The sequence below is a fragment of the Geotrypetes seraphini genome, chromosome 1 (genome assembly GCF_902459505.1).
Source record: "Geotrypetes seraphini chromosome 1, aGeoSer1.1, whole genome shotgun sequence".
Taxonomy (NCBI): domain Eukaryota; kingdom Metazoa; phylum Chordata; class Amphibia; order Gymnophiona; family Dermophiidae; genus Geotrypetes; species Geotrypetes seraphini.
Window position 1 is genome coordinate 273,850,838 of NC_047084.1, and position 14,424 is coordinate 273,865,261.

The 14,424-nt window shown below is 44.7% G+C and overlaps 1 protein-coding gene across 22 annotated transcripts in view; it reads right to left on the minus strand.

Annotated features, from left to right (window-relative positions):
* Positions 1-14,424, minus strand: part of ST3GAL5 (ST3 beta-galactoside alpha-2,3-sialyltransferase 5) — a 212,928-nt gene that overhangs the window by 80,959 nt on the left and 117,545 nt on the right. For 16 of the 22 annotated variants that reach the window (XM_033951751.1, XM_033951733.1, XM_033951663.1 and 13 more), the window contains 2 exons: positions 6,733-6,773; positions 1,585-1,678 (listed from right to left, as the gene is read on the minus strand). The exons of 5 other annotated variants lie outside the window; for them this stretch is intronic. In XM_033951751.1, the coding sequence (XP_033807642.1) occupies positions 1,585-1,678; positions 6,733-6,773 (135 nt within the window). The remainder of the gene's footprint in view (positions 1-1,584; positions 1,679-6,732; positions 6,774-14,424) is intronic. One more of the 22 variants, XM_033951800.1, reaches the window with a different exon arrangement.

The following is a 14,424-nucleotide window of genomic DNA, read 5'->3' on the forward strand; positions in this document are numbered from 1 at the left end:
ATGTTCAATCAGGCAGGTCTTGAATAACCATTTTGTTTTTCCTATATACAAAAGGTTGCAGGACATAAAATCACATAGATCACCTGAGCAGTATTGCAATCTGAACTAGGTCTAAAGGTAAAAACTTTCCTAGTCTTAGGAAAAAAAAAAATTCTGAGATCTCTAAACAATGTCTGCAGACAGTACATCTACCACTTTTGCGATGGCCCCGAGGGGGGTCAAAGTATTAGCTTTTAGAGTTGGCAACAAAAATAGAACTAGATGTTCCTTCAAGTTCTTCTTTCTCCATGCTCACATCCATCTTTTATCTTTATGTATGTATTGTTCCCCATGTTCAGCATCTCCCTTCTCTATGTCTCCTATACGTCCCTTTATAGTATTTTCCCTGGGCCCATCTCCCTGCCTTCATCATCTCACCATTCTAAGATCCCCTCCCCCTATGTACAGGAAGTAGGAAGAGAGAGAGAGAGATCGAGAGATCAATGGTGCATCTCTCCCACTCCCTCTACTGCCATATCCAACATTTTTCCCTCTCTCATCCCCAGGATCATGTGCAGCATTTTTCACTATTGCCCACCAGCTCCAACATTTCTCCTTCTATCACCCCTTTCCAGCACCATGCCACACCTCTCCCTCCATCACTATGTCCAACATTCCTCCCCCTTGCATCCCTTTGGTCTCTCTCCACCACCACATCCAAAATTCACCCTCTCATCCTTCTTTTCCCCATATATACCTCATTCCTCTCTTTCTAGCTCTATGCCCAACAATTTTCCTTTCCCCATGTGCACCATCTTTCCTTCTCACACACTCATCCCCAACAATTCTCCTTTTCTATTCCCTCCCTTGTGTCTCAAGTTCATGCTTCCTCTCTTCCTTCTGTGTCCCAAGTTTGTGTCCCCCCCCCCTCCTTGCCTTCCAACCTTTGTTCCAAATTCATGCCCCTCCCATGACCCAACATGCTCCTCCGCCCTCTGCCCCCTGTTTTCTTCTTTTGTCCCATGTTCTTCCTTCTCTACCTTACTCGTTTAAGGTCGTCAAGCTGGGCATGTCCACCTCCGCCAAAGTTGGATTAGCACTGGCAGCTCCCCTCACACTTGCAGCCACCCATGAGTCCAAAAGGCACCCTCCTTCCCTATCACCCGAGAGTCTGGCACTCCCCCACCCTCGCACCAGGCCCTCCTCCACTGCAGCTGACTGGAGGGCTTCCCTCCAATGTCAGAGCTGACATCAGAGGAAGCCTTTCTGGTCAGGCAGGGATCCCAGGCAGTTTCCTTGACCGTCAGACACTGTCTTCCTTCCAGCTTGGCTGCTCCTTATCTTTAGCGCTAGCCATACTTGTTTGCTGGGGCAGCGCGCAGTGGCTCTTGGATGTTGCACGCTGCTAACCAGGTTCCGGGTCAGCCACATGCAGCATGCAAGAGCCACTGTGCACTGTACCGGAAAACAAGTACGGCTGGCCGTGGATAACAATCACCGTGTCATTCTCTACTCTGCAACTTACAAACAAGAATTAGAACAACAATTTATAGGAATTCAAATCAACTATAGAGAACCAATCTGCTGTGTGCAACGGGCACTAACCTCAAAGGAGCCAGCAGCTGTGGAATACACATACATATACAGGAGTTCTTTGCACATAGACATCTGGCTGACAGGAGAACTCCAGGTCTGGAATCTAGAAATATTTGAGGCAGAAAGAAGATTATCCAGGTAAAAACCTATCTTTCATTCTGTTACATCTACTCAGGAGTCCGTACGTAGGGAGATGTACCAAAGCAATGGCTGACGTCTAGGGTGGGACAGAAAAGCCTGCCCACAAGACTGAGGACTCAAAAACAGTGTCCTTTCGAGCCGCCACATCCACTAGGTAAAATCTGGGGAAAAAAGTATGCAGAATAGACGAAGTTGCTGCTCTATCAATCTCTGCAGGAGGAATTGCTCAAGAAGAGACAACACTCCCGGTGGAATGCACCTTGAGAGAAACCAGCAGCTGTTTCCCACAAGCAATGTATGTCAAAGAGATGGCCGTGCAAATGCATCTGGTTATAGATGCCTTGGATGCCGGCCTGCCCTGCCTGGATTAGCTAGTAGCACGAACAGATGGCTCGAAAGGAGAAAGTCATTGTTCTTTTCCAAGTACTGAAGCAAACATAAGAACATAAGAATTGCCATACTAGGACAGACCAAAGGTCCATCAAGCCCAGTATCCTTTTTCCAACAGTGGCCAACCCAGGTCCCAAGTACCTAGCTGGATCCCAAGTAATAAACAGATTTTATGCTAAAAATAAGCAGTGAGTTTCCCCAAGCCATCTCAATAATGGCCTATGGACTTCTCTTTTAGAAATGTATCCAAACCTTTTTTAAACCCCCACCAGGCTAACTGATTTCAGCACATTCTCTAGCAACAATTTCTAGAGTTTAATTACAAGTTGTGTGAATAAATATTTTCTCTGGTTTCTTTAAATCTACTACTTAGTAGCTTCATCGCATGCCCCCTAGTCCTAGTATTTTTGGAAAGAGTAAGCAAGTGATTCACATCTACCTTTTCCACTCCACTCAGTATTTTATAAACATGTATCATATCACTCCTAAACCATTTTTTCTCCAAGCTGAAGAGCCCTAGCTGCTTTAGCCTTTCCTTGTAGGGAAGTCATCCCATCCCTTTTATCATTTTTGTTGCCCTTCTCTATACCTTTTCTAATTCCACTATATCTTTTTTGAGATACGGCAACCAGAATTGCACACAGTATTTGAGGTGTGGCCATACCATAGAACAATACAAGGGCATTATAAGATTTTCATCTTTGTTTTCCATTCCTTTCCACACACTCGGTTTTTTTCACAATTCTATCCTGCTTGTCTGAGCCTGTAGATTGAAAGGAAGGAAGACAAACCTCCTGGTTGATGTGGATATCTAACAGTAAAGAGAAAATGTGGGGAAGGAACTGTACACATCAACCACAGATAAAACAAACAAGATTTATTCCAACAGGTAAAACAACTTGTATTCTGTATGGGGAATTAAAACATTAAAACCAATCTATGTAGTAGACCTGACACGGTTTGTGTTTCGGCTTAAAAGGCTGCCTCAGGAGTGGGTTACAATTGCCATCTAAAGAACTAACATAATAAATATTTGTATCAGAATAAAATCATAAAACATGTAACAAATTCAAAAACAAAAAATACATATACAAATGTATAAATAGAAAACCCAAAACTGATAACAAGTACAAGAACCACTGATAAATTTATGCATATTCAAATGTATAAATAGAAAACATAAGAACTGCCATCTCCGGATCAGACCTTCGGTCCATCAAGTCCGGCGAACCGCACACGCGGAGGCCCTGCCAGGTGTACACCTGGCGTAATTTATAGTCCACCGTATCCTTATATGCCTCTCTTAAGGAGATATGCATCTAGTTTGCTCTTGAAGCCTAGGACGGTCGATTCCGCAATAATCTCATCTGGGAGGGCATTCCAGGTGTCAACCACTCTCTGAGTGAAGCAGAATTTCATGACATTAGTCCTGAACCTGTCCCCCCTTAGCTTCATTACATGTCCTCTAGTCCGTGTCAAATTGGACAATGTAAATAATCTTCTCTGCTCTATTTTGTCGATTCCTTTCAGTATTTTGAAGGTCTCGATCATATCCCCACGCAGTCTCCTTTTCTCAAGGGAGAACAATCCTAGTGTTATAAGTCTGTCCTCGTATTCCAGTTTCTCCATACCCTTCACCAGTTTTGTTGCTCGTCTCTGCACCCTCTCCAGCAGTTTTATATCCTTCTTTAGGTAGGGAGACCAATGTTGGACGCAGTATTCCAAGTGTGGTCTGACCATTGCCCTATAAAGCGGCATTATAACTTTCTCCGATCTACTCGAGATTCCTTTCTTTATCATGCCCAACATTCTATTTGCCTTCTTTGCCGCTGCCGCGCATTGTGCCGACGGCTTCAGGGACCTATCTATCAGTACACCCAGGTCCTTTTCTTTTTCACTCTTCCCCAGAGTTGCACCTGACATTGTATACTCGTATTCCTTATTCTTATTGCCTAGATGCATTACCTTGCATTTCTCCACATTGAACTTCATCTGCCATTTCTCCGCCCATGTTTCTAACTGACACAAGTCGCTCTGGAGTTTCTCTCTATCATCCTGCGATCTGATCGCCCGGCATAGTTTTGTATCGTCTGCAAACTTGATGATCTCACTGGATGTTCCTTCCTCCAGGTCATTGATATAAATATTAAAAAGGATCGGCCCAAGTACCGAGCCCTGGGGTACACCACTAGTCACTTTCTCCCAGTCGGAGAACTTCCCATTTATGCCCACTATCTGCTTTCGGTTTTCCAGCCATTTGCCTATCCATCTTTGTATATCCCCCTCTATGCCATGGCTTTGTAGTTTCCTGAGAAGTCTTTCGTGTGGTACTTTGTCGAACGCTTTTTGGAAGTCCAAGTATATTATGTCCACCGGCTTCCCACTATCAATTTGCTCGTTCACAGTCTCAAAAAATTGGAGTAAATTCGTCAAACATGATTTCCCTTTCCTGAATCCATGTTGACTGGGTTTCATCAATTTGTGTGCGTCCAAGTGCCGGACCATGCTATCCTTGATCAGTGCTTCAACCATCTTGCCGGGGACAGACGTAAGACTCACAGGTCCATAGTTGCCCGGTTCCCCTCTCAATCCTTTTTTGAAAATTGGGGTGACGTTCGCTATCCTCCAGTCGTCCGGTATCTGTCCAGTTCTGATTGTCAGGTTTGCAAGTTTTTGCAATAACTCTCCGATTTCAACCTTCAATTCCTTTAAGACTCTCGGGTGAATTCCATCCGGTCCAGGGGATTTGTCACTTTTAAGTTTGTCGATCTGATAGTATATCTGGTCTAAGTCCACTTCAACTGTGGTGAGGCTGTCTTCTATTTCTCCTGCAAACACTTTCTCCGCTTCAGGTATTGTTGAGGTGTCCTCCTTCGTAAAGACGGACGCAAAGAAGGAATTTAGTTTGTCAGCGATTTGTTTATCTTCCTTGATGTACCCTTTTCTTCCCTGGTCGTCCAAGGGTCCCACTGCCTCTTTTGCAGGTTTTTTCCCTTTCACGTATCTAAAGAAGGGCTTGAAGTTTTTGGCCTCCTGGGCTATTTTTTCCTCATATTCCTGTTTTGCATCCCTCACTGCCTTGTGACATTTCTTCTGATCATCTTTATGTTTGTTCCAGGCTTCGGTTGTCTTTATGTATTTCCATTTTTTGAAAGAGTCCTTCTTTTCTTTTATGGCTTCCTTCACCTGTTTGGTAAGCCATGCCGGTTCTCTTTTGCTCTTTGATCTCCGATCTTTGGAAATCCTCGGAATGTAGAGATCTTGTGCTTCTGTGATAGTATTTTTCAGTAGGGACCATGCCTGATCTACCGTTTCAAGTTTGTCCACCTTCTTCTCGAGTCGTTTTTCTACCATGGCTCTCATGCGATCGTATTTACCCTTTTTAAAGTTCAAGGTGGTGGTTAAGGTTTTGGCATGTTTCCCTTTCCCGATGTCAAGTTTAAAGTTGATTACATTGTGATCACTCGTTCCCAGTGGAACCATGACTGATAACAAGTACAAGAATCACTGATAAACTTATGCATATTCAAATGTGTCTGTACTAGTTTTTAAACCCGTTACATTAACAGGTGCTAGAATAGATGTGTGTGTCTGTCTTTCTTTCCCTCTCTCTCTTTCCTCGGCTGTCCACCACCTCCCCTTGCCGGCTCCCCCTGTCCAGCAGTAGCCCTTCTCCCTTTCTTTTACCTCCCCCATGTCCAGCAGCACCCCTTCCCTGCTCCCCTTGTCCAGCAGCAGCACTTCTCCCTTTGTTTTACCTCCCCCCTGTCCAGCAGCTCCTCTTCCCTGCTCCCCCTGTCCCTCTTCCCTGCTCCCCCATGTCCAGCAGCACCTCTTCCCTGCTCCATGTCCAGCAGCACTCTTTACCTGCTCCCCCTGTCCAGCATCACCTCTTCTCTGCTCCCCCTGTCCAGCAGCACTCTTTACCTGCTATCCCTGTCCCTCTTCCCTGCTCCCCCTGTCCAGCAGCACCTCTTCCCTGCTCCCCCCTGTCCAGCAGCACTCTTTACCTGCTCCCCTTGTCCCTCTTCCCTGTTCCCCCTGCAGCTGGCTTCCTGGTGGCTTTGACCTGCTGATGCTCCTCTTCAGAGAAGCCTGCTGAGGATCACAGTCAGCTGTAGTGAACCTCGCAGGCCGCTCTGCACCTCAGTAGCACGTTCCCTCTGACACGATCGTGTACGTCAAAAGGGAACGTGCTACCGAGGTGCAGAGCAGCCTGCAAGGTTCCCTACAGCCGGCCGCGATCCTTAGCAGGCTGCTTTGAAGAGGAGCAGCACCGTCGGCAGCGTTAGTGAGTGAGGGCGGGAGGGGACATCGCCGACTGTTCCCTGTCTCCGTGTTCCAAAATGGAATTCGGCACGAAGGGACACAGCACGGCGGATTATAGAAGATATGTATCATGTGAATAAACAAGATGATGATAATTCAAGTCTTTCATTATTTGTATAAATGAAAATGAATGAGATATGTAGTAGAAGAAATGGTATACATATATTTATGAAAAGATGTATCATACCAAAATATGTATGATTCACATGTAGTGTGAATGTATGAACTAGCAAATAAAACATGTGAATGCATATGCTAGCAGATAAGGTGTATTAAGATGTGCAGAACAAAACATACCCAATAGATGGCACTCTTGTAGCATCGAATGCTATTAAAAACTGAAAACAGAATGGAAAAAACAGGCAAATAATGAATAAATTATCTTGTTGCGATTTTAAAAGAAAACCACATTAAAAACGTAGTAAATAGCTGAAATCCAAAGCTTATTACAATTTTAGAAGAGAAATTCTGTGGAGAAGATGATGCTCAAGATGCAGGCTTTATTAAAAGTACAGTCCAATATTCCACATGAGAAATGCCTAGGACCCAAATCATTGGGGACTTTGGACCCAACACGGTCCGTGTTTCGATAAAACTGTCTTCCTCAGGGGTCCCTAAAGGTCCTGATACAAAGATTTGTGGATCAAAGGCTAAAAACGACTCTGGATGAGACATTGCGCAGTTGAGAAATCCTCAAAAGCCCTTTGTATCAGGACCTTTAGGGATCCCTGAGGAAGACAGTCCCCAATGATTTGGGTCCTAGGCATTTCTTATGTGAATTATTGGACTGCACTTTTAATAAAGCCTGCATCTTGAACATCATCTCCACAGCGTTTTTGTTTGACTTTCATTTCTCTGACCAGAGAAGCAAGTTCCTTTCATTCGGCATTGCAAAGTCTCAAGTATATAAGTGGTTGCAGTTGAAGCAGGCCATTCAGAAGGGGTTCCCTGATTGGCGCAATTTAAATAATGCTTCCAGACAGATTTGCTGGGGCATCAGGCAGCCAAGTGGTATAAATTAATATCTGAATAAAAAACCTAAACTAGTCTAAGAGACATTTGGAGCATTGAGATAAAGCAACAAATTTCTGCTACTCAATGGCCACGGATTTGGACTTGGAGGATGAGATGTACAGCATCAGCATCTATGAGACAAACCTATTTTTTTTTTTTGTTACACAGAACTTTCTGGACCCCTGTTCATTTGCTAAAGTTAGATAATTCTAAGTCTAATAGATGCTGGCACGGTCATCTTGAAATAGGGACACTGGATCATTTGCTGTTCTATTGTCCTTTGATACTCAACTTCTGGAGATCTCTATTAATTTGATTCGGGAGACTGCGGTTCTGCTGTCGTATGAAGTGGCAATCTGTAGGACATTGTTATCTCCTACACCTCCAATAGATAGACATAAAAGCTGATTACTTGGTATAATGACTGGGGTAGCCATGCAAATGGTCACTAAAAATTGGAAGAATTTTGACAGATTAAATATCACTTTCTGGTGGAATTCATTATGCTTGAGTTATAAATACGAGAAAACGAATTCTGAACAAATGGGTAATAATAAGTTGTTTAAACTGATGTGGGGTCCATTGACTAATTTTATTAATTTTAATTAAATGGTTTATTCCCCTATTACCGGTTTGATTTGTACATCCAGGGTAGGGGGTAGGTGGGAGGGAGAGGGATATTATATTAGGATTTGTTTATTAATTACATGTATGTACTATTGTATGGTTTTATTGAATAAATTGGAATTAGGATGGATGGAGGAATAAAATGTTTTCTCATGTATTTACTGATGGATGTAAGTGCTGTTTTTTTAAATTACTTGTACGTATTCCTTTATGCACTGTGTTCAGACTGGAAAATTAATAAAGATATATATATACATATATTTAAAAAAAAGACTTTCATTTCTGTGGAGTATCAAGGGTCAATCTCTTGTTTGAATTTTAGAAGACAAACATATTAAAACAAACCAAAAAAAAGAAAAGCTCTCTGCAAATATGATGGCATTAGCAAAGCTCTTAATATTGTCACGGTTTATATGAACATTGCTCCTAAACCAGGGTGTTTGAAGAAAAAAGTCTTATGTAAAAAGGCACAGACTGAAAATACTGCCACACAGCCATACACAGGATTACATCACCGACAATAAGTCACTGTCTCAGTGAGGTACAGAAAGAGAAAAGAATGTGTCAATGAACATCAAACTCTGCTACAAGAAGGTGAATGTGCAATAGAGGAAATCATGCCACCTCATAGTGCGCAAACACATAAAAATATGATACCATATGTTGTAGAGCATAGGATTAAACAATTCCCCTGCAAAGTTTACATATGCGCTGTTCCTGAAATATATGAAATCTATGGTAATGAATGCAATGTCAGAAACAAGCTGTGACGGGTAATGTGGAAATTTGACACAACCTTTGGAAGAAAGTAGGGAACAGCCTGGAGAGTGGCACCCACTTCTGTGATTCTAAGGAAGAGCTCACTACAAGACAGAACTTGTAATTCCGAGATACGCCTTGCCGAAACAATTGCCACCAGAAACACAGTCTTTACTGTGAGATTCAAAAGGGAAGCATCTTTGAGAGGCTCCTATGGGACTTTAGCTAGTCCCTTTATGACAATGTTTAAAATTCCACATCGAAAAAGGATGCCTCAGCAGAGGCCTCAACTGGAGTGCTCCTCTCAGGAATCTGGTCACGTCGGGATGAGCCGTCAGTGAAGACTCGCGGTTTTGCGCCAAAAAAGCATGAACGCCTGTCCACTTGCACCTTGAGGGAAGCCACTGCAAGGCCGTTTTCCAGCCCAGCCTGAAGAAAAGCAATAATGACCGGAATGGAAGCTTGAAATGGCTCCACCCAGTCCCTTTCACACCTCTGTTGAAAAGCCTTCCCAAGCTTTACCATAGGCTGTCAAAGTAGAAGGTTTCTTAGCCCTGAATAGAGTGGCAATAACCACATCAGAATATCCTTTGCGGATTAGGGCTACGAGCTCAAAAGCCATGCAGAAAGTGCTGTAGATTCTCCATGGAGACTGGCCCCTGATTGAGAAGCTCATGATGAATAGGCAGCTTCACTGAAAATGTACCATGTCCACATACCATGGCCGGCGAGGCCAGTCTAGGATCACGAGTCCTGGATGAATTGCTATCCTGCGGATGGCCCGGTCCATCATGGGCCAAGGTGGGAATATATACATGAGACTGTCGGGCAGCCAGGGCTGGACCAACACATCCAATCCCTAGCTTCCTGCTTCTTCTTTTCAAATGAAGAAGTGCTTCACTTTCAAGTGTTTTGGCAGAAGCCATCAAATCCATCACTGGTCTTCCCCAGTGACGTACAATGAGATTGAATGCCCTTTGGGATAGAGACCATCCCCCCAGATCCAGGAACTGCCGACTGAGAAAATCTACCTATACATTCTCAACTCTGGCCACATGGGCTGCGGAAAGAGCCTGAAGGTGGTCCTCTGCCCACCGGAAGAGTATCTCAGCCTCCAGGTACAAGGGTGCACTTCAGGTGTCTCCCTGTCTGTTCATATACGCCACTGCCGTGGCTTTATCAGAGAACGCTCTTACAGCCTTTCCCTTGAAAACCTTTTCTAGTGCCTTCAAGGCCAGCTGAATGGCTCAAAGCTCCTGATGGTTTATGGACCACCCCTTCTGATCAGGCTTTCCCACTGCCTGATCCAGAGCATTCTGTGCCGATACCTTTTTATTTTATTTTTTATGCTTTATTTTATCTTATCTTTTTTTTGTATTGAAGAATGTAGTAAATATTTTGTATGATAGATGTATGATATTTAGTTTCTTTTTTGTTTTACAAAGAGTCTATATCCAATTGGTTGCGGGGAAGGTGTAGCCCCCCCCCCCCCCCCCCCCCCCCGTTGATAAAGAAAAGTCTAAAGGAGATGGAGATCCAGCTGTTATAGATGGAGTCACTGGAATTAGATGTTTGTCCATAGGACCTTGAATCTCAGAAGAGGCCATCTGATTTTTCACACCTCCTTTCCTTTTCCCATCAGAATTTGAGCAGAATAATCTGCTCAACGCTCCAAATGTGCTCCAAACGTGTGTGCTCATTTGGACATTGTGGCGTTGCCGGTGCCAGCTTTAACGATGGCCCCCGGTCAACGCGCAGAATGGACCGAACTCGACGTGCCTCCAGAAGATGCTGGAAGTCCTGCTGGTTTTTAGTCAGAAAAAAAAACCAAATTGTCAGGATCAATAAAGTTTCTTATTAACTTGAGTCTCACTTTATTGAGTGTATAACCCCTAAGCAGGGGTTAGTCTGTTAACTCCAGCAAAAAGAAAACATGAACAAAACATCCGGGCTGTAAAACAAAAGCCCACACCTTCTTTGCAGGTACAAACAGGTAAGTACACCAATAGTCCATAGTAGCTCAGCCCTAATAACTCTACAGTCCAAGCAGGGCAGAAATAAGGCTACTATAATCCTTCAGTTTTATCAAAGCCTTTTTACAATGTTGCTCAGTCACTAGTATACCGAGTTGCTTGGGCCTGGCTTGCAACAGGCCGGTCCCCGCCAATTCAACAAGCAGTTGGTGGGGGAGGGGAGTAGCCGAATCCACCTTCAAATAATCTTGCCACAAATGGCCCCACAATCCCAAGGATCTTGTGTGGATTCTCCCCAACTACTACCCCTTTAGATAATAATCAATTCAGTCCCAACAAGCAGCAAAAAGGCAAAAAGAAAAAATTGCCAAACAAATTATAGTTCACTTTAATGTCCCAGAAATCAGGCACTCTTGCAGTAGTGGGCACAGCACTGCTCACTTGTCCTCCCGGTCTGTGCTTGCAGACATTCCAAAACCAAAATATCAAAATCCAAACATAGAGAAAAAAGGTTAAGTAATTACACTTAGCTTTCATCCATGTGTGATACTTCTGGTTCCATGGCAGAGTCCAGACACTCCATGGCCTCTGGGCTGGCTGGCTGGCTAGCCACAGGAACAAGGGCTGCATCCACCATCTCAATGTCCTGGCTTTCCTGTGACTCAGGAGGCCAGTCCTGAGGACCTCCTCTCTGGGCTGCTTCAGGGTAGACTAACTTAGTCTTCCTTAACTCGGCTTCTAAAGCATTTAGATGACCACGTCCTGACCTGAGAGGGGGGAAGGGCAGTCTGTTGCTTTTGCTGGGTTTTCTGCTGAGCCTTAATCAGACCCCGCAGCTGGGAATTACCTGTGCTTGTGGCTTGCCTCTTAGGCTGTTCTCTAGCATAAGGCACCTCCCTCTGCTCCAGGCTGTTCTCCCATTCATCCTCTCCTCCCCCGGGCTCTGTAACATGGGGTTTGAATTGGAATTCAAAACCTTTCTTTCTGTTTGTATCAAACCTGTCACATTGGTTAGCTCTATTCAAGGTAAGGCTAGGGTTAGGAGGGGTCTTATCAAGAAACAACCTAGCTTCACAGCTAGGGTTGTGACAACATGCTCCTTCGGAACACGTGCCCTTGGGCACGTGCCTGCGGCTGTTTTCCGTGGAGTGGATGCACTGATGTACTGTCCTGCAAAGGACCCCGAAGTCACAGGAGAAAGGCAACCTGCCAAATTCCTGCAGCTCACTGGCTCTCTCAATGCTCCCCTCCCCAAGCCATCTTAATAATGGCTTATGGACTTATGTTTAATGAAATTATCCAAACCTTTTTTTTTAACCCTGCTAAGAACTGGGAAGATTAGATGGACATATTGGTCTTTATCTCCTGTCATCTACTAGGTTACTCTGTTATTCCATGTCTTCTTGAATTCAGATTTGGCTGTTTCCTCTATCATATTTGCTGGGAGACTGTAGCATAAACCACCACTTCCCTCATACAAAAATACTTTCTTATACTATTCTTGTGTCTTACCCCTTCCAAACTCATATCACAATCCCTTGTTCTAGAACTTACTTCCCAATGAAAATTATTTTCCTCCTCTATGTTACTTAGACCTTTGAGGAGTTAAATGTTTCATATCCTCTTTTCTCAGTCCTTTGGTCCCAAAAGAACACTTTTAGGTCTGTAAGGTAGCATACAAATTCTGTTCCTACCATGTTACCTGTCGGGGAACAACTCTTGAGAAGAGCAGTGCAAGTGCTATGTAGTAGTGCTGCCTGATTCAGTAAAAAAAAATTTTGATTCAATTCAGGCTACTAAATTGATTTGATTTTCCTGCCCAAGTGGGTATTTTTTTTCAAACATCCTGGTGGGTTTATTTTATAGCCTCTTTACCCCTTTTATAGCCTCTTCACCCACTTTGCCCTCTCTCTGTTAAATCCTAGCTCACGTTTGCAGTCTAACACCAGCTCTGGTAGGATACACATTTCAAATCTGACATATTGTAATCACAAAACAGAAAATAAAATTATTTTTTCTACCTATTGTTGTCTGTTCATTATTCAAATCTTGTTGGTCCCAGATTCTGGTTGTCTTCTGATAACTCATTTGCCAGGGTCTCCTTCTTTCTTCTTTATCCGTGCCAATCATCCATCTTCCATTTTCCCCTTCCGTTTCCCTTCCCTCTCCCAGAGGTCTGGCATCTTCCTTTTTTTCATCTCCATCCATGCAGCTGCAGCAATGGACCCCACCATCCCCAGATCCACCATCTCTCCTTTTCTCAACTACCCTTTCATCCAGCATCTCTCCCTCCTTCCCCAGTGTAACATTTCTCCTTCCCTCCTTTCTGCCTCCCCATCCATCTCGCCCTCTCCATGAGTTCAATACTTTCTGCCTCCTGCAAGCTTTCTCTCTCTGTACTTGCCTGTTTGCTCGAGTGGCAACCCTCCTGCCCTCCCCCCAATCCAACATGCTCTCTCCCCATGTACCATCTCCCCTCCAGTGTGTAGCACCTTTCCTTTCCCTCCCTTTCTGTCAGGTCTCCCTTCCTTTTACCTTCCCCTGTCCAGCAGTACCCCTTCTCCCTTCCCTGATCCCCCTGTACAGCAGTATCCCTTCTCCCTTCCCTGAGCCTTCTGTCCAGCAGTACCCCTTCTCCCTTCCCTGCTCCCCCTGTCTAGCAGTACCCCTTCCCCCTTCCCTTCCTGTCCAGCAGTACCCCTTCTCCCTTCCTTCCCCCAGTGTACTTCTAGACCAGGGCTCCCCTCCCCCAAAGGCCTACCCTGCCCCCCGAAGGCCTGCTTGTTCCCCCCTCCCTTCTTTGCAGGTTCTTGGGCTTTCCCCCGGGTCTCCCGCTCTTGCCACCGCTTGCAGAGAGGATTGACGGTGCTCTACAGGATCCTTGCAGGTTACCACCATCCTCAGAAGCACATTCCCTCTGACACAATCCTGCCCCTGATGTCAGAGGAGGGGCGGGACCATGTCAGAGAGAACGTGCTTCTGAGGACAGTGGTAGCCTTCAAGGATTGCCTAGAGCACCGGCGATCCTCTCTGCAGGCTGCGGTAAGAGCGGGAGGCCCAGAGAGAAGCCAGAGGATGCAATAAAGAGCGCTAAAGCACGGAACAAGGTAAAACCAGGATTTCTGCAGCTCTTCATGACTGACACTCCCCCTCCCTAAAGTGGCAGCGGCAGGCCAGCAAGAGGCAGTGCTGCACGGTGAGGAGGGTCGGTCATCGAATCGGCCAGGCCGATTTTTAAAAAATTCTAATCGATTCAAATTGATTCACCCAAAGTGAATCAGTGAATCGATTCGAATCAGAAATCGGGCAGCACTACTATGTACAGCTTCCTAAAGAAGAGTACTCATACACCACACCCTGGTAATGCTGTGAAAAAGGCAGTTTCACTCAAGAGGAGACACCAATTTAATAAGGTGTGGACAAATAGCACAGTTACTTACCTGTAACAGGTGTTATCCGAGGACAGTAGGCAGATATTGTTACATGTGGGTGGTGTCATCCATGGATTCCAGTATGGACAGTACTATGTACTATCACTTTAAACTTTTTGAAAGTCTCAAGACAGCCTTTACCATGCATGTGCCGGTGCCTTCCTGTCCAAAGTCGGTTCATGAGT